Source organism: Mytilus trossulus, chromosome 11 (genome assembly GCF_036588685.1).
Source record: "Mytilus trossulus isolate FHL-02 chromosome 11, PNRI_Mtr1.1.1.hap1, whole genome shotgun sequence".
In the NCBI taxonomy this organism is placed as follows: domain Eukaryota; kingdom Metazoa; phylum Mollusca; class Bivalvia; order Mytilida; family Mytilidae; genus Mytilus; species Mytilus trossulus.
This window is the reverse complement of record NC_086383.1, coordinates 21,524,820-21,550,474: the sequence shown is the minus strand read 5'-3', so window position 1 is coordinate 21,550,474 and position 25,655 is coordinate 21,524,820. Positions and strand designations below refer to the sequence as shown.

Sequence of the window (25,655 nt, the reverse complement as noted above, 5' to 3'; positions counted from 1 at the left end):
GAGACAATATCTGAAAAAGTCGATTTTTTGGCAATGAGAAAAAACAAAACAAATTTTTTTTTAGACCCGATATTTTAATAGCACGAATCGAAGAACACACATTGTAGATCTAGGAACTCTTGTCTGTAATTAAAACAATTGTTTAATAAGAAAACAATGGCTATTTCAAAAATGGTATAAAAAAAATCCAGTTCTTTCCTGTTACCAAAGTGAACCAATTTTAAAAAGTTTCTAATGGGAATAAGAAATAAATTTTAGAATTACCTCCCCTGTAATGGCAGCCACCATGTAATTTTTTGAAGTCCGGGGAAAACAACAAAATACTCAATGAATATGTAATAGAAATACTTAAAAGATTGCAAATATCATAATCAAAACATCGTCTAGAGGTTTTAATTAGTACAGGACATTTATAACGCAATTTTCAATCGAAGTATTGTGACATAGTTTCATCGCTTCATCGTTGATATTTTTATTTACATGTTACGTCATACATGTACATGTCAATCATTAAGGCAACATTGAAATTGACACACTATATACTGGTATCATCATGGCAAGCCCTTCAAATACAACTATGGAAGATCTGAAAACCCTTATTTTGGCAGTTGACTCGAAAGTAGAAAAATTTAATGAGAAATTAGATACAATTGAAAATAAATTTTCAAATCTAGTGCAGGAGGTAAAAGAGGATGTCAATAAAGTAAAGTTAGAGGTCTCAGAAACAGGTCAAGCATTAAAAGAATTAAGGCATGATCACGATGAGTTGCAAAGAGGGGTTGAGGCTATGGAACTCAATATGCAATCTCTAGAGGTAGAGAAGTTAGAGTCAATGAGGCAGAGCTTTGAGACTGACCTCAAAAATTTAAAAGAGAAGCAGGTACTCCTTGAAAAACACGACCGCAAATATAATATTTTAGTGTATGGCATGCCTGAAAAGAGGGATGAAAACATCTGGAAAGTCATTGCTGACCTAATGATGAATTATTTAAAAATGGAAAAAGCTAAAGCAGAAAGCTTCCCATTTGCAAATGCTCATAGAATACCAGCTAGGCAGAATTCAGGAGAGAAAAAACGACCAAATCCGATAATAATTAGATTTATACACTATGCAGATAAAGAGCTATTTTTATCACTTGGGTCACTTTTAGCCGGTAAGAATATTCGCATGGTAGATGATCTGCCTCCATGCATGAAGGAAGCCCGAAATGAACTTGCAAAAATCACATACAAGATTAGGTCAGAAGAAAAACTAAAAACTCGCATTCGTCACTTAGGAGTCACTGTAATCCTTGAAACACGCACTAGCTCAAGAGACCAGTGGCATATTCGCAAGCAATTCCGTTGTTGCTAACTTGCATAGACCTTTCATATACTCCCTCACATACTGTTATCAGTACTATTGATAATTTATTAACTTTGATTCATATATCTGCTTCTTTGTCTTCAGTAAAAAAAAATATACTCTGCTAGCATATTTGTAGATATCTCTACCATTTCTGATGTATTTATTATTTCTTTTATACATTTTAGAATACTACAATGAGTGTAAGTATATGTGTGTTGAATTGTTCTTACATGTGCTTCTATGTGCTTTTAGTTATGAGCTGGCATCTGTTAATAATTATGCAAATGAGCAATGGATTCAAACTTAAAACTATAAACCTACATGTTACTCTCATTTAAATAATCAAAAAATATAAAATATCTTGCTCTTTTTACTTTTAAAAAATAATTAAATATCCAGGAATCAATGAACAAAATTGAAAAAAAAAGGAAAAAAAAAGGGAAAAGGGAATCAGTTCTCTTTTTTCAGACAGCTTTCTAAATATGCACTTATATATTTATTTTTCATATGGATATTTAACCACGGGCTGAAATGTTTAATGTCTTAACTGATAAATTATTTCGGAGGAAAAGTTATAGTCTAGGGTTGAATCCAAGTTGTATTTATTGGCTACAGCCATTTTATTTTATTTGCTTTAGGCTTGACATGCTTACTTTTGTAACTGTTGAAACATGTTTGCAATTGCTTGTGTTCATTTATATGAAAGTGCATGCTACTTTATGCTAAATTGTTTTGTTTTGTGCTGCTTTGTTCAATTGGTTTGGTATTGCAGTACATTATGTACAAGAAATTTGCATCCTCGTTTTAAATAACCAACATACATGACATAAAAAGGAAAACATTTTAAAGTATCAAAATATGTGTCCATTTTATGGTTATGAGACCAAGGTCTTTCTTTGGACAATTGTGAAAAATAATACCCTAGGAATAACAAGAACAATTATATAACATTCAAATTAAGACTTTGATAATAGCCATAGAATTACTATGCTGACTAAAATCTTGACTAAAATATACATGTTTGCAATCTTACAATTAAGGGGAGAAAATATTTTGGATTATCTCTCTTTGATTGTTGAAATTTAGCTTGAATGGGTATACATTTGTTAGTTTTTTTCTCCAGTAACCCCTTTCTTTGGAAACAGGTAATCCAAAATTTGTTTTTATTTATAAAAAATCAGAAAACATATCACAATATGACAATCATGATTGTTGTTACTCTTGCTTTTTTTATTTATTTCAATTCTTATGATGTTTGCACAATGTTTTATAAAGATTTATTTATGCATGAAGATAGATTTATATACCAACTTGTTTATTCGTATAATATTACAGTTTTGTATTTTCATAGACAGTTGTATGAGTCAAAGTGTGATAAAAGGAATAAAAATTATAAATGGAATGTTTATGCTATATCTAGCTATTTAAATGACTAAGGATTCTTTAAAATTTTTCTCATACAACTGTCAAGGTTTAAATTCTAGAAAGAAGCGGAGAGATGTATTCGAATACTTAAAATCAAAGCTCTGTCATATTTACTGTCTGCAAGACACACACTTTACTGAAAAAGATGAATCATTTATAAGAAACCAATGGGGAGGAGAATGCATTTTTAATTCTTTTGCTTCAAATCAAAGAGGAGTTGCCATTTTATTTGCAAATAATCTTGATTTTAAAATAAATAAGATAAAGAAAGATGATAATGGAAATTTTCTTGGTGTAGATATTTCAATTGAAGGTAAAAATATAACACTTGTTAATTTATATGGACCAAATAATGACTCACCATCTTTTTATAATAAAGTTAATGAAATAATAGAAAACTTTAATTACCAACAAGTTATTCTGACAGGGGATTTTAACTTAGTTCAAAATCAGGCATTAGATACATACAACTATCTTAATATAAATAATCCAAGAGCAAGAGAAAAAATCTTTGAACTTATTGAAACTTATGATCTAATTGATCCCTTTCGAGAATACTACCCAGACAAGAAACGATTTACATGGAGAAAAACTCATCCTCTGAAGCAAGCTAGACTTGACTTAAGCTTTTTTCTTATATCTCGAAGTTTCTATCAAAATGTAAAAGAAGTAGAAATTCAACACAGCTATAGATCTGACCATTCACCTATAGTTCTACACTTTAAAATAAGTGATTTCAATATTGGGAAGGGTTTGTGGAAATTTAATAATAGTTTATTGTACGATATGGAATATGTTAAATCTGTTAAAGAAAAAATAAAACAAGTAAAAGATCAATATGCAACTTTAGTATACAATAGAGACTCACTGGACCAGATTGATTGCTTAGATATTCAATTTACAATAAATGATCAGCTGTTCTTAGAAACATTAATGACAGAAATTAGGGGTAAAACAATTTCCTTTGCATCATATAAAAAGAAAGAAAAAAATAAATTGGAAAATGCTTTAATACATGAAATTCAAAAATTAGAAGAAAATATACAAACCACAGAAGCTCTTGAAGATCTCAACCAAAAGAAATCTGAATTACAAATTTTAAGACAAGAAAAAATGCGTGGTCACTATGTTCGCTCAAAAATGCAATGGGTAGAAGAAGGAGAAAGATCCTCAAAATATTTTCTCAACTTAGAAACTAAGAACTTTGTTAATAAAACAATTCCAAAACTAGTCAATAATGAAGGCTGTTTAATAAACAAACAAGAACATATTTTATTGGAAGCTAAAAACTTCTATAAAAATTTATATTCAAAGAAAGATACAATAAATAGTGTTGATCTCAATAAGGAAATTCCATTTTTAGACGTTCCCAAGTTAACAAATGAAATAAGGGATACCCTTGAGGGAAAAATCTCCTATTCAGAATTAACATCTGCTATTAAAAGAATGAAAAGTAACAAAAGCCGGCCAGGATCTGATGGATACACCAGTGAGTTTTTTAAATTCTTTTGGATAGATTTAGGTAAATTTGTTCTTAGATCAATCAACTATGGGTATAATATGGGTGAAATGTCAGTATCCCAAAAAAGAGGGATAATTACTTGTATACCAAAGGGAGATAAACCAAGACAATATATGAAAAACTGGCGACCCATTAGTCTTTTAAACACAATATATAAACTAGGGTCTAGCTGTATCGCAGAGCGTTTGAAGTCTATTTTATCACTTCTCATAAATAATGATCAAACAGGGTTCATTCCTGGTAGATATATTGGTGAAAATACTAGACTAATTTATGATATTTTATTGTATACAGAAGAACATGATATACCTGGTATTCTCCTCCTTATTGATTTTGAAAAGGCGTTTGATTCAATTTCTTGGAGTTTTATTGAAAGTGTATTAGACTTTTTTAATTTTGGGCCTTCTATTAAACATTGGATCACTACTTTTTATACTAAGATTCAATCTGCAGTAACTCAAAATTGCCATCTCTCAGATTTTTTTGAGATTCAGAGGGGCTGCCGACAAGGGGATCCCCTATCACCTTATATATTTTTACTATGTGCAGAAATACTGGGTATACTTATACGAAATAATGACAAGGTTAAAGGAATCACTATAGATGACTCAGAATATCTCATATCACAATATGCAGATGATACCTCTCTTATACTTGATGGATCACCTGAATCTTTGGATGCATCTCTCCGTACTCTAGATAAATATGCAGATTTATCAGGTCTCAATATAAACTTAGACAAGACCAAGGTTGTTTGGATTGGGAAGAAAAGGTTTAGCCAAGAAACTATGTGTGTCAAGTGGGGATTGGAATGGGGTTCCAGCAGATTTACACTTCTTGGGATAAATTTCTCAGTGGATATTAGTGAAATTGAAAATTTAAACTATAACCCAAGGTTAAAAGAAATTGAAAACATTATTAAAACTTGGACTAATCAAATACTCTCACCAATTGGAAAAATTACAGTGATAAAAACACTTATAATATCAAAATTAAACCATCTATTCCTATCCATACCTAGTCCAAATAGCACAAAGCTGAAACATTTTACTGAAAAAATATTTTCCTTTATTTGGGATAACAAACCAGATAAAGTCAATAGAGACACCTTATCCAAACCGCACTGTTTAGGAGGACTAAAAATGATAAATATTGAAAACTATATAAAAGGTCTTAAATTAACCTGGATAAGAAGAATTAATAGAAATAATTCAAAACTAGTAAAACTATTCCTCTTTTCAGAAAATTTGAATTTTTTGGAAATGCAATTTCTTGGTCCTTATAAAAAGTTGAATAATCCATTTTGGAAAGAAGTATTTGATGCTTGGCAAGATCTACAAAATGTACAAAATAACTGTCAAATTAAAACATGCCCTTTATGGAAGAATGATAGAATAAAGATTGGTAACAATCCAGTACTATATAAAGATTGGACAAAAAAAGGGGTTTGGCTGATCAATGACTTGTTACAGGAAGATGGAAATTTTATGACTTTTGATCACTTTAATAAGGTATACAATATTAAAACTAATTTTCTCACATATCAAGGCCTAATTTCGTCAATCAAAAAGTATTTAAAAGAATATCAAATATGTCCAAATGACTTAAAGAGAGAAAACGGTCCTGTTTTGCCCTCAGTGTTAAAGGTTTTTTTTAAATCCCAGAAAGGTTCAAAAGATATGTATAACATTTTGAATGGTAACAAATCAAATCCTAAACAAAAATGTGAACAAAAATGGTCATTAATTCTCAATGCAAACTTCAATTGGAAAAATATTCATGTACTACCCTTTCATATAACAAAAAATTCAAAATTGCAGTGGTTTCAATACAGAATAATACATCGAATCTTAGGCACAAATGAACTCCTCCTTAAAATAAAAATTAAAGATACAAATATTTGCAGTTTTGGGTGCGGAGGGGTCGAAACAATAGAACATATATTCTGGACGTGCCCATATATATCAAAATTATGGGAAGACCTTAACTTCTGGATATTTGAGAAGACCGAAATAGAACTAACTTTAAATATTGATTTGGTTTTATTTGGTATTTTAACAAAAACAGATAAAAATGATATAAGAAACATAATACTTCTGTTAACAAAATTCTACATCTATAGAAGCAAATTAGCTATGGAACAAATCAATATAATAGCACTTAAAAATTATTTGAAGGAAAACTTATTGATAGAAAAAAATATATTCTATAAAAATAAATTACTCAGTAGGGCAGAAAACTGCTGGAACCCCTGGACTCCTTTACTATCATAAAAAAAAAACAAAAAAAAAAACCATATAGACTTCACATATATTGTATATATTTCATATCCAAACAGCCTCTGTCTTAAAATCATTATCTGCAATGTATCAAACTATTTTTTAGTGTATATAACTATTATGCATACAAATGTGTGTAACCTATGTCCATGTGCAAATAAGGAAAAGAGAAATTTAATATAGAAAACAGTATATATATTTTTCAAAACCTGTGCATTTGTTATACAAATAATTGTATTTGAAAATCTCATTAGTAAACTTCGTTCTGTTTATTTTTCTTTTTTTTCTTCTTTCAAATTTGAAAATTGAATGTATAATACTAACAAATACTAACAACTGTATAAATATGATATTTACTAATGTTAACGAGGCCGGGATAAGGTACCGGTACTTGATGTTTTAAACTAACAAATGTACAGATTTCATTAAAATATGATAAATTAAAAAAAAAAAAAAAAAAAAAAAAAAAAAAAAAAGAAATAAATTTTAGACATTATTTGTGGTTTACTAGTATATCCTGCAATAGTTTATCAAATGCCAATTATTGATTTTAGCATTTGCAATACAAAAGGTTTAGAAATATACTTAAATATAGTCAGATATGTCGGTAACATGAAAGAGTCTTGAGTAACAGGACAACGGTAACAGGATAGAGTTGGTAACAGAAAGGATTTTCCTGCTTTATTTTAAAGTTTAAGAAAAATACATCATTTTAGATTGGTCACAATTGGAAGATAACAGCAAACAATGTCATTTATCCTTTGAAACTGTATTTGCAAGATGAAAAATCTGCCGAGGTAATGAAAAATTCTAAAATAAATTCCTTGCTGTTACTATCTACTGTACTAGAATTGCACAATGTTCTCTGCTGTTATCAAAGGGAAAAACCCTATTTATTTATTCAATATACTGTGAATTATTTTGAAATTTATTTGATAAGGTGGTGATAACATAAATTAAATGAAATGGTTGGCATATAGTAGATAAACTTTTCGATTCTTTAGTGAAATTGTCTTTAGTATCCTTCCTGTTACTGATGATGGTTATGCTGTTACTTTTTATCAGGTAACATGACAGAACGTAACAGGAAGGAACTATGCGATAGTTTTTGTCCTTTTTATCACATTAAATGTAAGTGTTTTTCCTGTGACACATAACATTTAAAAAGATGACATAAAAACACACAACTTATGTTGTGGTGCACACTTAAAATTATTCTCAGAAAGTGCAAGAAAAGGCTATAACAGGATAGAACACCATAAAGTATTTTTCTATAAATTCGTACCTTGGATGGGCTTGAATTTTCAAACCTGGCCGCCTTTCCATCTATTTCTTTGTACTAATGCATTCAGAAAATTATGCTCTTCAAAATACATAATGGGAAAATAACTCTTGGTCTTGTAAACGTTTCAGTGGTAACAGGAGGGAAATCACCCCTGGGGACAATTTTTTTTTCTCTTAAAATTTGCAAAATTTTATTACATGCTCTAGTTATAATATAAAAAGACAAATTAAGGGCAAGTTTATTATATAATATATCATATATGTGAGAATCGGACGCCTGTTGAATTAATTTGGATATTACTTGAATGATTTAGTTTTCAAAAAAACACAGGGGACAACATGATTTTAGGGGGGGTTGGACATTTAAATTACAATATTTTATTGGAAGATATACAAGAATTAGTGTTTAATTGGCAGGAGTTGGTGCATTATATAATTTAGTTTATACTGAAACTTAAAATTTTCAAAAAAGATGGTTGAATAAAAAAATAATTGCTGGTGAAGTGGGGGACATGGAAAGTAGACTTTTTCAGATATTGTCTCATAAGCTTTCTTACCTGTCCATGACCAAGATATATGGTGAGGATTAGTGTACAATTTCTTACCTGTCCATGACCTAGATAGATGGTCAGGATCAGCGCTATGGTCACCAGTATTGAGAATCCTATTGCTACTCCAACTATAACCTTTAATCCATGTGATGTTTGTCTACAATATGATACCATTGAAATTTATCAATGTTTGCAGGTGATTTTTGTGCAAATCAAACTACAGTAAAAATGCATGTAAATTTTGTGCCTACTTATTATGAGGACATGGATGGTGGCCCATCATTTCTGCATTCTTTGTTATTTTTTTAAGGTAATTTTTCTCTATTTTTGATACTTTCTGCCCATTACAAGTGTCTGCTTTATATTCTTGATATCTAGCACATAATTATTCTCTACTTTTTATTTAATTTGTCCAATTTTTCTCTCAATTTTTGTTTTTTTGACATTATTCTAAAATCTGTAAACCCCAATATCATGAATATACTATACTTTTCAATTGCAAAGTTGAAATTGTTTCTGGAACTACAAATGTATATAATTTGTGCTTTTCTGACACCTCATTGTTAATTCACATGTATTATAATCATGATAGTAAGAATTTAAAAATGTGTGTGACAGTGAGCTAGAAATATAAAAAAACAAAAATTAATATTCTTTTTCACTAATCATTATTTTCATTAGTCATAAGTAAGTCATAATATTGTTAGGATAATTACCCTTCATTGTTTTGGTTTTTTTTGTGTGCTGCTAAATACATGTTTCATATTTAAAACAACAACAAAAACACACATCAAATATAATATTTAAATGATCATATAAGAATGGTCCAAATTGATTGCAGGGAAAATATAACTATTAGTAACACGTACAAATCTTTTCCTGAAGCTGACCCTTTCTTGTTATGTGAAAGGGGAGACGACTCTCCTTTGGATTTCTGTAAATCAACACTTCCCCTTGCTTCAATCACATGACCACCTTTACCAATAACTGGTCCTTCATCAGGAGAAATCAAATCATCTTTGTCATCTGTAATAAATTTCAAAAATATTGTTTTTGAAAAACATTTGGGAACACAATTGTTTTTTTGCCGATTCCCTTAATTGACCCTGAAATGAAAAGATCCCTTTTTTAGGTGTCTCCCTTATGCATGTTAGTAGGTTCAGGGACAAATGTTTCTTGACAATGGCGAGCTAGCCTCCCACTTTACCTCTAACCAATGTATAATAAAGAAATACACAGCACACAGCAATAAGCTCAGTTTGGAAAAAATCTGATGTACACGTACATGTATGTATAAATGGTCAGATCATGTTTTACATCATATAAATTCATACTATAAGATGTACATGATGCATGTGTTCTCTATGGAAATTGTGACATAACAATGCATTCTTTTTAGCACAAAATCAGAAAACCCATGAGACAAGAATACAAGTATCACATATACATGATATATATATATAAACAATCAGCACATACAGCATGTACAGCTTTTAAGGACCAACTTGTTTTTAACCAGTGCTTTTAACGGTTAATCCTTAGGTCCGAGACCACCATTGTCGTCCCTTGATTTTCGTTGTTCACAAATATAGTCCCTAGTGTTGACAGTGGGTTACTTGCCATTAATTTTCATACCGCTTCCAAATCTATTTCTCCATGTTCAATGCCTCAAATTGCAAGTAGGGGGATGAAATTACACTGTAAACAAATTTGGGTCCAGAATTTTAAAGGAAAGTAGTGATTTGGTCCAGCTGAAAAAGGTTGAAAATGAGCACTTCGGAAGCTGTCAAAAGATTTTCAAGACGCCCTAAACATAAATTTGTCCATATTTTGAGTTAGAGGCGATGAAATTTTCTATAAATTTGATATAATTTGTCCCAAAAGTAGTACAACACACTGTAAAAGTTTCTTTGAGAAAGCGCAGGTGGGATTTTTTTAATTTTCATTTATGTTCTAAAAGAAATGCACTACGAATTAATTGTGTTCTCGGACCTAAGAGGTGAAATCTGTAAATATAGAATTTGTACCCTGGCAACTTCCCTAAATGATTTGATGGTGTTAACTTGTCAAATAGCATGAAACTAAAGGATTTAAACTTTTATTTTATAGAATTTCTGCAAAAACGACCAATTTTGGCATTTTATGGTCAAAATAGGCATTTTATAACTTTTTCAATATTGATGCATAGATGGCATCCTGACTTTCTATCTGACAGGTTTTTATGTGTCAATATTTATGTTTCTATGCCTTTATCTGCTTCTTTTACTTATTTATGAACTCTGAATCTACAGAAAAGAAGTTTATCTCAGATAAAATGTGCAAAATGTGTTGCATAAATGACCCTTGTCTAACGCCTTGTGTGGATGAAGTCAATAGTGGGGAGCTTGGTATATAAAATTTGATGTCCATATTAGAGACCTCACTAAATTTGTATCAAATGCACTTTACAATGTCTATTGTACCTGTTCCATTTCACATAATATATTTCTTATCTTCTGTAGGATAGCAAGTGGTTTAAATATAAGCCTGTTGAGAATAAATTGCATGCAAGTTTTTCCCTAAAAAGGCAAAAATCTTTGTTTCAGCCCATACTGCTTGTAAGAAAAGTTAATTGCAAGAGTCTTTTTGTGCTCAGATTTGTTGTATCATGTCACATGAGTATAGAAATGATAAAAAAGACACACATTTTTATTTCTTATAGCCTCAATATGCATTTTTTAATGTAAATATGTGGCATGGCCTAAATTGACCCTAAATTTTTTCCAGTCTTACTTGGCCTAAGACCCTTTTAAACTAATATGATATGTTATTTGTAACTCTTCTTTCCATTTAAAGTACTTCAAATACATATGTAAGGATTATTTATAACCAAAAGCTTCACAAATTTAAAATTGCTGGAAAATATTACTTCTTCATGTAAGGACCCCCTTCATTGAAAAACCTAAATTTTTAGGCGCAGGCTCATATAAATTTGACTTTTGAATAATTATGCCAAGTCTGATAAATCAAATTAATAATCTATTGCTTTAAGTACATGATAAGTTATATATTAAGGCATTTAAAAAGTATTTTTTTGCAATATTTAAATTTTAAAAGCCCCAAATGTTGATAGTTGAAATTTTTCAATTTTAACGTCAAAATTTTACACGCAAAGATGAGTATAGAACTTAACTTAATGTCTATAATATACATCCTATTGTCATGAAACTTTGTAAGCAGTGTTATAATACATTAGGCTTTGTTCATACCAAGTTTTTTTAAGATTTGTCAACTCTTTCTACCCTATTAGGTCCGAGACCACCATTGTCGTCCCTTGATTTTCGTTGTTCACAAATATAGTCCCTAGTGTTGACAGTGGGTTACTTGCCATTAATTTTCATACCGCTTCCAAATCTATTTCTCCATGTTCAATGCCTCAAATTGCAAGTAGGGGGATGAAATTACACTGTAAACAAATTTGGGTCCAGAATTTTAAAGGAAAGTAGTGATTTGGTCCAGCTGAAAAAGGTTGAAAATGAGCACTTCGGAAGCTGTCAAAAGATTTTCAAGACGCCCTAAACATAAATTTGTCCATATTTTGAGTTAGAGGCGATGAAATTTTCTATAAATTTGATATAATTTGTCCCAAAAGTAGTACAACACACTGTAAAAGTTTCTTTGAGAAAGCGCAGGTGGGATTTTTTTAATTTTCATTTATGTTCTAAAAGAAATGCACTACGAATTAATTGTGTTCTCGGACCATCTGTCACGACTTGGATTTTCACTATAAATAGTCAGATTTTGCAAAAATGCTCCAGAGGATCCCTGCACAGTATATAAAGAAAGAAAAATGTGTAGTCTTAGAGGACCCTAGGGTAGTGTAAAAGAAGCCTTAATTGCTTAAATGACTTTAAATGTAATGATCGAGATCTAAATTTAGTTGTCATGGTAATCTTTCAGAAATGATAATTTGCCGGCTGTTACAATCTTTAATTGAGCTTCCACAACAAGGTGCACAAATAATGTGTGTGTCTGACATATCGTCTTGGTACCTGTTTTGACGCGGACCAGAAATGACGCACCGATTTAGTTTTCGGTTTTATATTTCTAAACAAAAGCTTTGACGTCATCAACATTTACCGTACATAACATGTTGGTGAAGGTCATCTGACTACAACAAAGATGCCTAAAACTCTGCCCAGAAATGTTTTTATTACTTGAAATATTAAAGATGATGCAAATTCCGCCATTTTATTAAGGCCAAAAACATTCTACCCTTCCCTGGATGATTATCAGTCCTACATCCACATTGGCCAATAAAAATATGTAACCACATGCTTCCCCATTTTGTGTTTTTGAAATCACATGACTGTCATGTGACATGGTTTTACATTTCAGCGGGAATCACAGTAGAACAAATGGTTGTCGCTTATATAATTTTCTACGGTTTATCATTTTTTTTTCATTCAATGTATGAGGTAAACATTGATATATGTATTATTGTCATTGTTGTTTTATGAATGCAATTACTTTTTATTTTCAAATATATGGAATACATATATCAGTTTCATAAATTTTATACAATTTTATATTAAAATTGAAAGAAAAAAAAATAATTAAAAATTTTTGTTCTATTTGCCCCATGATCATAATAGTGTATGAAAATTTCAAAAGTTGTAAATAAAATAGAATTTGTTGAACAGTGTTAACTTAAAAGAATCCAGATTGAAGCAATTTTTTGATTATCAGGTACGAGCAAGTGTTTTTTACTGGTTTGTTTACAGTGCGTCATTACTGGTACCCAACATTTTTTGACAGTCCATTTGTAATCTTAGCAAACATGATTTTTATTGCTTTTAATATTTCAAATATCTACTGTTTAATGATTGAAATATATAAACAAGTAATCAATCTTTTATTCCATTCCGTTTTTCTACTTCTTTTAAATGGTTGATTAAATGCAGAGACAAACACAACCTTAGGTGCGTCATTACTGGTTCCTCTGGGATATCTGAGACTACTATAACACAGAGATTGGTCACTCTCTGTACTGGCCAGTCAAATCGTATTTTCACGATGTCCACGGATGCGCGCGCATTCGAACTGATTAGACAAGAAGGACTATCAGCCATTGTTTACAAGCATGGTGAAAAATAATAACTTATGTGGCTTATTAAGGCGTTTTATGTATCAGTAAGTATAATAATAAGATTAAAAATGTTAATTATTGTTTGATTATGTTCACAATAGCCTTGATTAGTGAATTTATAAGCGTAAACTTACAAATGAAACCTTGAAAATTTACCGCGTTTGACTTTTCAGTTCGTTAGACCGACTCGAGTTATTTTGTAAATAGGTTAAATTCAGAAGAACAGTTGGCTTTCTAGATAGTATTAAAACTTTCTTTCATATTTTTTCTTTACACTGATGTATACTTTGTCATAATTTGATATACCAGCAAACTGCTATTTATCCCTTTTTGTGGGGAGATTTACCACATGAAGGTTTTCAAAATGGCCGATGTAAATTTTGAGTCAATTTCTGTTGTGCTAGGGTATAATTCAGTTGAATAATTTGTTTTCCCAAATGGCATTAAAACATTCCCTTGTATTTCTTCTTTCTACTAATGTTTACTTTGTCATAATTTGATATACCAGCATACTGCTATTTACCCCTTTTTGTGTGTGGGGGGGGGTCCCCATGATGAAGACTCCCAAATGAAAAATGTCAATTTCTGTTGTGCTAGGGTATAATTCATTTGAATAATTTGTTTTCCCAAATGGCATTAAAACATTCCCTTGTATTTCTTCTTTCTACTAATGTTTACTTTGTCATAATTTGATATACCAGCATACTGCTATTTACCCCTTTTGTGTGTGTGTGTGTGTGTGGTGTGGGGGGGGGGGGTCCCATATCATGATGAAGACTCCCAAATGAAAAATTTGAAAAAGGTAAGTTTGTCCACATTTTAAACAAATCCATCAATTTACCATGGCTATTAGTTTGTTTAAGTAAAGTTGCAGACCCTATTCTGAGTATTCATTTATCATGTTTATAGTCTAGAAGCATAAGTAAGTTTTCAATGTTACTGATTATAATTTTATTTATTGTAGAAATGCCTCTCCGAAAGAAATCCCGTTTGGGACGACCGAAAAAGAACAGCCATCAGAAAAAAGAACCAAAGCATAAAATTGGTAAGTTTATTTTTCAACATGATAACATTTAAATATTTTTTGACTTTGAATACCAATGAATAAGGTTTACTGTAAGATCCATTACTTTATACATAGGTCACTGAGTTCATTGCATGTCTAATGCTGAAGAAAAATGCTTCATTCCCTTTGTCATTTAGGTGAACCCCATCTCTAAGGTGGTTATGTCTGAAGCACTTGTGGTTCCAAAATTTAATGCCTGCTGTCTGTGGTGTTTTCTCTGACAAATGTGTTATAGTAGTCTCAGATGGCATACATGTAGGAGGTAAAGTTTACAAGTAAGACAAATAGTCTATTCAAATCTATCTTTTTTTTTAAATTTAGAATGCCAAAGAGGAAAAAATGTAGAAATTAACAAATGGAGTTAAAAAGAGAGTAATCCTCGACAATGAACAGCTGTTGGTACCAGTATGGAGGAGACATCTGTTCCAGTAAATCACACTGAAGATGGAAAGAGAATGAAAAAATATGAACGCTTAAATTTGATTGTCATGCTGTTTCTTTTTCTAGCACCAGTGAAAGGCACAGAGCAACTGATTGCACAAGAAATTGAGATATTTGCAGTGAATGAGACGCACAATAAAGATGAAGAATCTTGCCATCTCCCTTTCACTGTATGCAATTTATTACAAGTTATCATCGCTGATACATGTATATATCCTTAGCTGTACAGATACCGAAATTTGCATAACCCAGATCAGTTGCAGGGAAATTATCACAAAACTCTCAGTTATCATTGACAGTAACATTATGAATAAATGTTTGATAATAAAAATATTATTTATACCTGGAATTGTTTTTGTTCTCTCTCATTTTGGTTTAGTTATTGAAGAAGGATGGAATAATGTGTAGTGATATTTTATATATATTGTATACATTAATACATGTACAAGTTCTGATTCTCAGTCTGACTGGTCCTTTTCATTTTAGAATACTGGGATGTATGTAGGTGTCTTTTTACAGATGTAATTTGGTTATTCTAACGCCACACCACATTTATTGGTTTATAGGTTTTATTAATATGATTACTGTTGGGAAAAGACAACAAACAAGATCATAAAATTGTACGGCTTGTGATTATGGTTAAATCTATTATCATGCCTTTATTATGTATGTGCTTTCCAAAAGTAAGGAGCCTGTAATTCACTGGTGTGTTGCTGTATACATCATATTTGGATTTTTTTCTTATTATTTTGTTCATAAATAAGACGGTGAGTTTTCTTGTTTGTTGATGTGTTAAACCTTTTTCTTAAATAGACCTTGTATAGTTGACAGTGCAATATGAATTTTACGCATTGCTTAGAGCCTTTTGGTCACCTTAAAATGTTGATGTCTGTATCATTTGGTTTCTTGTGGAGAGTTAGACATTATATTGCATATACTGTACAGAAAAAAATGAATGTCATACACTCGCAAATCAATATGTAATAAAAAAATGAAATATTTGCCACTGGACGTTTAGCAACCATCAATTAAATCAACCTGATCAACAACAAAAATGAAATATTTGCCACTGGACGTTAAGCAAGCATCAATTAAATCAGCCTGATCAACAACAAAGGAAGACACCTTTTCGTGCAGTTTGTATAAAGTAAAAAAGGGTTTTAACTAACAATCAAGTCAAAATGTTGTTTCACTATTCACACAGGTCCATGTCTGTTTCAAAATTAAAAGGAGATTTTTCTAGTCTAAAAGTAAAAAAAAAGAAGGGAAACATGTACATTACGCTTACAATATGGTTAATCCCTTTATATTCGAGGTCAAAAGTGAGACTTGTATTGCAATTTTCTATTAAATGATCATTGAGTGTAAGTCCTAACTAAATACACAATCCGTGAAAAGGAGAAACCATAAATTTACCGACAATCATAAAAACAACTGAATGCAAGCTCATAGTATTTCGAAAAACACAATTAGAAAACAATTTACAGACAATCATAAAAAATCAACCCAATACAAGCCAAATTAATAATGAACCCAGAAAGTAATCATTTTTTAATGATCTATACAAATTATAAATATTATAAGACAAAGTCGAACGATATTTGTCAAACAATATTTATTATTTAATTCTACAATTTGTAAATAATATTTTCGGAAGGAGTGTGAAAACCTGTGGTGTAACTACTTCGTGTGTACCAGGTGTCAAATAAAACTCATTTTAACAGGTTGTGATTTACCTGACCATCGGATAATTCAAGCCGAATATACACACTGTGACATTATGTCTCCGAGACAGGTGTATATGTAATAGAAACCCATTATGAAACAATCAAATAATTAACTCCGATACATGACATACAATATGGCCGTAATCTTCAGCCGTAATTAACCTTTATTTGGAAAAACAAAAACAGAAGCCTTTTTCCATTTTTTTTCGATCATTCATGAAAATTAAAAAAAAAATATTAAATAGTATCGATAATGAGATTTATATATCTGAATTCCATTTTTAGTTAGCACGTGTATACGTGTATCAAAACTATATCCCAGCCAATTCACACATGCACCTGTTTTTACAGGTAGGTAAAACAGGTAAAACATTTGTATATTTGATCGGGGGATTGTTTATATGATTCCTTGATTGGATAAAATAAACGGGACCTGTTTCAACAACTTCGTTTGTCGGATTTATGAGAATTAACAATCCATTCTCAATCATAGTCGCATAGCTTATTTTAAAAACTTTTAAAACAGGTTTATTATGAAAAACTATTAAAATACATTTATTATTATAAACTATTATAATATAATAATTATTAAAGTAGGATAATCATAATAATATTCATATAATAATAGGAATAATAATGACAGCATTGAAAATAATATTTTGCTTTGTATTATTAATTTTTAATTGAACAATTACATGTCGTCTGCTAACGGTAAAATACGAAACTACGTTAAATTAACGCAGCTAGCTTTTTTGAGTGTAGCCGGTTTAATAGGGAAATCGAGAGTGACCAATCTCTGTGTTATAGTAGTCTCAGGGGATATATATCTAGATTTATCCGTCTATTTTTTTCAATAATGTGTTTGCCTCTCAATGTTCAATGTCTTTGGACCATATTTTGATGTATCTTAAAGAAAAAAGAAGAGTACCGTCAACTGTAAATGCATTTCCATCAAAATCTTTTGATAATTCCATTAATTAAGCCGTAAAAATATATTTTTTAAGCTTATTTTCTTTTCGACAGGAGATGGTGAGTTATTTCCCTTGTTATGGATGAATACTTCCGGAATTGTATAATGAGACTAATTACCATTTCAAAGTTTCAGATCAATAGCACGTGAAAAGTACCAATATTTTGTTATTTTGTAAGGCTTACTGTTACTGTTACTGGTATGTTCCTCCTATCTAAGGAGCACTCCCGAAGGATAAGAATATGAATATTTACATGTATATGAATATTTATAGGGACCTGTTAGTAGCACCATTACCCATATATAAAAGTCATCACTCTATACACAAGTTTTATGCCCTGATTACTAACGACACATTCTCAATATATACAATGTCTTTCACTTTAAATTTTCATTCTGATGTTAAGCATAATGCTCTTGTATATTTGATAAATTTGCAATCCAATCAAGCCTTGGTCTGATTTAATAAAGTTCGTTTTATATGAAGACTGTAACATAATGTTCTTGTAATAGCTTCAATATCTTTATAGATTGATTTCTTCAGTTTGAATAGTTCTTTAAACTTTGTTGCTGATGGATTAAGAATAAATAGTACAAGCAATCCTTGTTCCTCTACTCTGTTGAATGTTCCAACTGGTGTGTTGTTCTTCATGTAGGATTTAAGAACCGACAAATGTTTATCTCTCTCTATCTTTAATGCAGAACATGTTATCAGAAAGTGGTGGGTATCTTCACGGCTAGTTTCACATAGCAGGCACTTGTCACTTTCTCGACCTCTTGTGAATTTTTCTCTGTCTGATTGTAATGTGTAAGTTCTTGTGATTAACCTTGCTTTAATTTCGGCTTTTTTCACTTCGATAGTTGTATTTGGTACTAGCTGCCAGATTTGATGAGGCTTTCCAATAGGCTGTTGATTTATTTCAAGATATTGCATAGTGGTTTTATTTTCTTTCTCTACTAACCACTGTTTTTCCCAATGCATGTTTATTGCCTTTTTTACAGTCCTTTTCCAAATCTCTTTTGTTGGTTTATTGTTCATTATTTCTTGTGCCTTTGGTAGGCCATATTTATCCAAAATTTCTTTTAATCTATTTATAAAGTTGTTACTGTTTGGTGGTGACATGCATAGTTGCCTTTCTATGATCATAAATTCGATGCTAGCACTATCCTGAATAATGCCTCCGAAAAAAGTAAGGACAAGACGATCGATAGTTGACTGTATTGGCTCCACCCCAAGCATAACATATGTGGCGGCGTTTGCTGTTCTGTTTGGCAATCCCTGAATTTGTCTACAGACCTGTTGTTGGAGTCTTTCAAGCTTTAAATGGATGTCTACGAGAAAACCATGCAAAATCAAAAAAAAATTATGAAAGGGGTTGTGGAGTTTGCAGCTGATTTTGGGTTCCTAGTAAAGTATTAAGTACATCTAATAGTTCTATGTATAAAAATTGACAATTTATCTCAAAATATGTGAATACAGGGCAATTCTATTAAAGTACCAAATTTGCTAAAAAATGTTGTTGAAAATGGACCTTTTTTTTTTTTTTTTATTGAATAGTTCAAAGTATTATATGACAAAAAAAACAGTTTTACCTTAAAATTCAGACTTTCTACTAAAACAAACTGTAATTTTGATCTTATTTCAACCTTTATTTTTGTTTTTATTTTTATTGACATAAATGTGTTTTTCTAGAATTTGAATCCAGCCTGTACTGAAAATGTCCATAAAACCTCAAAAGTCGCTCAAATTGAAACAATATTTTGTTAAACGTTATGGTTCACTACAAGCTACTATTCCTTAACGGGATTTTCGTTGCAAATTGATATAAGCTTATTTAAATAAATGATGAAAAACTGAAAAATATACCTAAAATTATCTCCCTTTGTAAAACTCTTCACAATATAAGTCAGATTTATTGTCAATAACAGAAGGAGGGAAATCAACAAATGTGCAAAAGGATAGAAAATAATGGTATTTTTGATGAATATGGTGTAGCCAAAAACTTATTTCATTGAAAGAGTGTAACAAAAACATAGTAAACCATGTGGCCAAGACATTCCAACTGCCATTGGGATATTAAAAGTCTGATCCTGATCAGATAGTCTAGACATGACATGAGGCTAGACTCACTATCTGATAATCATGTCTAGGTTTCAGACTCACATAACATAATGTTAAATGCATATGCTGCAAACATGGACAGGAGTTGGATTGCAGTGGACAAGAAGACAAAATGAGTTGCTGTCATCCTTTCATGACCCTTGCAAATCTAGCAACGGAAATTCGTAGGCAAAACGTTCAGTTTCATTTGGTTCTGGTAAGTTTGTTATTTATTTCTTTTGGTTAGAAAAAGCAATTTGACACCATAAAAAGACCTACTTTAGAAACATCACATCAACTCATAAATATAGGAAGAAGAGCATTGACCATTTGTCTTTGGGAGAAAAAGGGGGGTGTATTTACATAATTTTCAGGAAGCAAACACTGATTTATTTTTCATTGACATACATTTATAATGATTTAGAATTCTTCTGAAATTTATAATAATCATGATAAAAGATATATTCGATTGCAAAGTTCGTCCTGAGTTTGTTTTCCAAATTGTCAATAAGAGTCCGTTGACTCAGGTTTTTTTCTCCTAATTCAAAATTAATGGTTGCTTCAAATCCCTATTTTTAAATATAACCCATTGAAACATTAAACATTCAGTAGATAGATATAGGAAGATGTGGTATGAGTGCCTACATGTATTCATCCAGATAACAATTTATAAAAGTAAACCATTATAGGTCAATGTACGGCCTTCAACACAGAGCCTTGCCTCACACGGAACAACAAGCTATGAAAAGGATAAAGGACCCCACAATTACTAGTGTAAAACCCTTTGAACAGGAAAACCAATGGTTTAAAAAGGAATAACAAGAAACACGTACAAATTTATGTACATAAACATAACGAACATGACGAAAACTACTGTACATTTAGGCCAACTAAAAAGTATGTGTGTTAACCGCACTACCCTTACCTACCATTATTTTTATCCCTTACCTAAAGATTTTTGTAAGGTTTTGATAAAACACTGTTAAAGTCACAAAATAGCTCCGGAAGAGTTGTGAATTTCCTGTCTTTATTCATTCCTTTACCGATACTACATTGTACAATGCAACTAGATTGATTCAATATACATGTATGGTTCTCAAACTCAAAAACATGTTTTACAGACTATGAGCTTGTTTTTTTTCTCTCTAAATATTTGTTACTGTGAATCTTTTTCTTTATATTTCCGAAGTGAAGGTCATGTATCACAGTTATAAACATGGGAAAAGAACTTGTACATGTACATGTATTTACTTCTATCAGTTAATAAAATAGAATCAGAATTGAATATGCTTACAAACTAATCCAAATTAAAGGGCACAGAACGGGCAACATGAGATTATAACATTACAGATTACTCAGATAAAACAAATTCAAAATGACAGTACTGAAGAAATGAATTACTTGATGGTGTGATTGATATCGTAGCATTTATGACATTTACACAGATTAATTATCATATCTACAAAACTTTTTTTTTCAATGATCCAATGCATTATTTTATAAAGCCAACTCAATTTACAATGTACATGTAGATGTAACTCACTGAACTGATCATGCAAATGCACAAATATACAATATTTTATTTCTTATCCACAGGTTAATGTTGAAGATGGAAAAGCACAAAAAAAATATAAAAATGAAAGCAGATACATGTATGATAGGAGATCTTATAGGTAAATATATGATATAATTGATAAAAAAATGAATCAAACAAGTCATAACAAGAGACTTCTAAATAGACAGCAAATAAGACCTGTGTTGTGGCATTATTTGTGAAATATAATCATATATAGAAATTGGAAATTTACCAGTTACATTTATTATTGTAAAAACATGATAAATGTTCAGAAATTAGATTAACCCTTCAATTTTAAAAGTTGAATCTGGTAAACAAAAAGTAAAAAAAACACACAGAACACTCAAATTCTTATTTTATGATCAATTAAGGGCCATATCAGTACAATTTACACAATAAAATTTTCATTACTCATCATACATGTATTGAAATTGTTTTCTTTATTAGAATTAAACCTAGAAAAATATATATATATATATATATAGGTTCTTGTCAGCTTGACAGATCCCCATTTATAGTATACATGCATACATTTGTATATTGTAAACCTGAAGACTACATTTGTATTTTTCATTTTTGAAAAAGCACTTTAAGCATTATTACAGCTATTTTCCTACTGCATGTAGAGTAAAACTTTGGAAGGTTTGCTTGCTCCGTTGTATATATATTAATTCAAGCTTTGTAATTAATGTTGATATCTTCTTGTAGAGTACTTTTAAATTTGATTAGACGGTATGCCAATTGTAATTGTTCATACAAACAAACCATGCGAGCTAACCAAAGTCTTAGATTTACATGCCTTTGGAATTTAGCTGTAAAATTAATTATATATTTGTTTTCAATGCTTATTGTTTTACAAATTTCAAATGTTTTGGCTTGTTTTTAAATGCTCCATATCAGCTATAGGGTCAAAAGCGTCCAAAGTTAAACTTTAAGTATGTTTTACTTGTGTCTGATGCTTTTTTGCTTTGAGCAAATAAGATATGTTTAAATCTAAATAAAGTTAAACTTGATTTGATAAAACAATGAAATAATTGGTGTTCTTTGATATTATGCAAAATTAAACAGTGCATTGTAGTCGTATTTTTCTAATTTCGGGCATGTCTTAAAAGCTTTATTTGGTATGTGCGTACCTTGCAAGGTACTCATGCCCATCATACAGTTTTCACTTGACCTCAACCTCATTTCATGGTCAGTGAACAAGGTTAAGTTTTGGTGGTCAAGTCCATATCTCAGATACTATAAGCAATAGGGCTAGTATATTCGGTGTATAGAAGGACTGTAAGGTGTACATGTCCAACTGGCAGGTGTCATCTGACCTTGACCTCATTTTCATGGTTCAGTGGTTATAGTTAAGTTTTTGTGTTTTGGTCTGTTTTTCTTATACTATATGCAATAGGTCTTCTATATTTGTTGTATGGAATGATTGTAAGGTGTACATGTCTAGCTGACAGGTGTCATCTGACCTTGATCTCATTTTTATGATTCAGTGGTCAAAGTTAAGTTTTTGAGTTATGGTCTATTTTGGCTAATACTTTATGCATTAGTCAACTGTATTTGGTATATGGAAATATTTTATGATCTATATGTCGATTACGCAGGTTTTATTTGACCTCATTTTCATGGTCCATTGCTAAGTGTTAAGTGTTTTTGTCTGTTTTTTTTAATTTATAAGCAATACGTCAACTGTATTTGTTATATTGAAGAAATGTTAGCTGTACATGTCTGCCTGGCATGGTTCATCTGACCTTGACCTCATTTTCATGGTTCATTGATCAATGTTTCGTTTTCTTTGGTTAATGATGAGTTTAAGTTACAGTTGTAATAAAGCTTTGTATTTAGATCTATCAACATAATAGCAATGATTAGTAAAGAAGGCGAGACATTTCAGCGTGTGCACCATTGTTTAAAAGTACTTTTTTTGGGTTAAAAGCTTTTTATAAATATGTTTAGATTTTTAATATTTGTTTCCAAATTGAAAAAAAAGATCAAAGGGGCAAAAAAACCTTTGTTAGTTAATTATAATATTATTTACATGTAAGGTGGGTTTTTTTCTATGCTAAATGTTATCATGCATTTAGCATGTTTGGATTTATAATTTGGGCTCAGTTTTTAAAGTTGATTCAAATTGGGGTCCTAACTTAAACTTTGTCTAAATTCACTAAAAATGGAATATATGGGGTTCTTTGATATGAAAAATCTAATCATGTCTTTTCGACTTTAGAATTTGGATATTGGCACAAGTCCAATTTCAAAATCATAAGTTCTTTTACCACAATCAAATTTTGAACTGTATCATGTAGATCAAGTTTGAATGTAGTGAATGTAGTGTCTATACTAGCCCCCCCCCCCCCCCCCAAACACCACAAACTCATTGTTGAAGGTTGTACAGGGGACTTACATTCATTTCATTTGACCTTTTGTGGATATTTGTCTCATTTGTAATCAATACTCATCTCCCTATTTTTGTGTTGTCATAATGTCATTAATTAAATACAAGATGAAATCTGCAAATTTAACTTCATTAAAATTAAGTTTGCTGCAGCTTGGAATAAGAAAAAAATCAAATTTAGGTCCATTTTTAGCTAGTTTACTTTATTTCTTATTCTATGTACTGGAATGTCAGAGTTGTGATAATCGAAACACATTTACACTAAGACCAAGTTAATAATTAATTTCTTTTTTAGGAAATTTCAATCATTTAATGGATAACAATTGTTTTCTTATTATTTTTTACAGATATTTGGTGATCCAAAAATAACTGGAGTTCATGAAACAAGACTGATTGCTGGGACACATTTTTGTTGATAAACATGTTTATGATGAAGAAAAACTTAGATAATATTACGGATACTTGAATAAGGCTCTGATCTGTCTTTGATTTTTCCTGTTGGTGTTAAAAAATTGCAAGCTCAAATAAAAATAAATTGAAATGGAACTCATGGATATGCTTTGAAAAAAAGAAATAAACAGCAATGTGAATCTCGCCGAAGTCTTACCAACAACCAAGTCAACACACAGTTGCAACACAAATGAGAAGAGAGAGACATTTGCAAGGACTTAGAGTGTTCTCACTGTCTCACCATTAGAATGGCTTTCTCATCAGCAAAGAAGAAGTCTAAAAATTACTTCTGCATTAAAAGGTCATCAATATTGAAGACAATCAAGAAGTTTACGGTTGTACTTGGCCATTTGATAAACATTATAATATTTTCATTTGTCAGAAATTGTTACTTAGATTGACTAACTAGTTTTATTGATTGAATTATTAGTAAATTAGCTTTCGTAGTTCATGTAGTTACATGTATGTAAATCTTTATCAGATATTATGGAAATAATTTAATACGTCCCTAAATTCCATACCTAATGCAACAATTGTCTTGTGCTGCTAAGTCAATTTGAATTAACTTTTATGTATGTTTATAGTAATCTTATTCTTGCATTTAAGCATCATTTTGTGTTATTGTATCATCTACATTGATTGTTAAATATAATACTAATGGTATAAATAAAATAACATTTCTGATCATTTAAACACAGATTGAAATATTTATAAATATATCAATGCTAAAAGGAATTTAGACATTTTTCGAGGAGAATTTAAGAAAGTACTACAACAAAAGCAAACGAATAGTATATGCTCAACTGCAATATTAACTTTCTCACCAGATAACCTAATAGAGATATATTTGTATTTTATTAAATTGATGAAGCGTATGTTAGTTTAAATAAATATGTACATGCAATTTTAAGGTTTTAAAAAAACAACATTTTTATTGGATTATCTCCCTTTGTACAATAGAAATTCAGATTTTATCATCACTGTCTCAGGTACTCATGATCAAAATGACTTATATTGTTACCAGCATGCAAGTAAAAGGTTGCAACTGTCTTATCTTTGTTTACCTGTAGAACACATATTCTGAATGTCAATACTTAAGATTTTTCAATATGATGAACTTGATATTAAATTTCATATCATTTTTGAGTAACCAGAATAAAACTTTAAGAAAAAAGTAATTAGCAAGCTGCAATAACCAAAATAGGATTACTAGGAAGAAATGAAAGGATTTTACTCTTTAAAGTAATAAGGACAAGTGTACTGAAGGAATTTGGAATAAAAAAAATACCAAAAAAACATTTTGTCTTTGGCAGCTCCCCCCTTTTTTAAGCCTGATGCTTCCTATTGTTTGTGACACAAAAATCCATTTCACTTTGAATTTTCTATTTGAATTAC

At 30.6% G+C, this 25,655-nt stretch overlaps 1 protein-coding gene and 2 long non-coding RNA genes across 6 annotated transcripts in view; 2 read left to right on the top strand and 1 right to left on the bottom strand.

The window, feature by feature from the left end:
- Positions 1 to 17,823, bottom strand: part of LOC134690865 (scoloptoxin SSD14-like) — a 40,311-nt gene extending 22,488 nt beyond the window's left edge. For all 4 annotated transcript variants that reach the window (XM_063550986.1, XM_063550988.1, XM_063550990.1 and 1 more), the window contains exons 1-3: positions 17,700 to 17,823; positions 9,279 to 9,435; positions 8,464 to 8,566 (exon numbers count right to left, since the gene is read on the bottom strand). In XM_063550986.1, coding sequence (XP_063407056.1) covers positions 8,464 to 8,566; positions 9,279 to 9,435; positions 17,700 to 17,745 — 306 coding nt within the window. In that variant the 5' untranslated portion in view covers positions 17,746 to 17,823. The remainder of the gene's footprint in view (positions 1 to 8,463; positions 8,567 to 9,278; positions 9,436 to 17,699) is intronic.
- LOC134689597 (uncharacterized) lies at positions 13,470 to 15,324 on the top strand. The gene is made up of 3 exons (XR_010101876.1): positions 13,470 to 13,581; positions 14,502 to 14,582; positions 14,925 to 15,324. It is a non-coding gene; the product is annotated as an uncharacterized LOC134689597 (long non-coding RNA).
- Positions 17,824 to 19,150: 1,327 nt separating the features above from the next.
- Positions 19,151 to 25,420, top strand: LOC134690864 (uncharacterized). Its single transcript, XR_010102043.1, has 3 exons — positions 19,151 to 20,059; positions 21,439 to 21,515; positions 24,158 to 25,420. It is a non-coding gene; the product is annotated as an uncharacterized LOC134690864 (long non-coding RNA).
- The last annotated feature ends 235 nt before the right edge of the window (positions 25,421 to 25,655 follow it).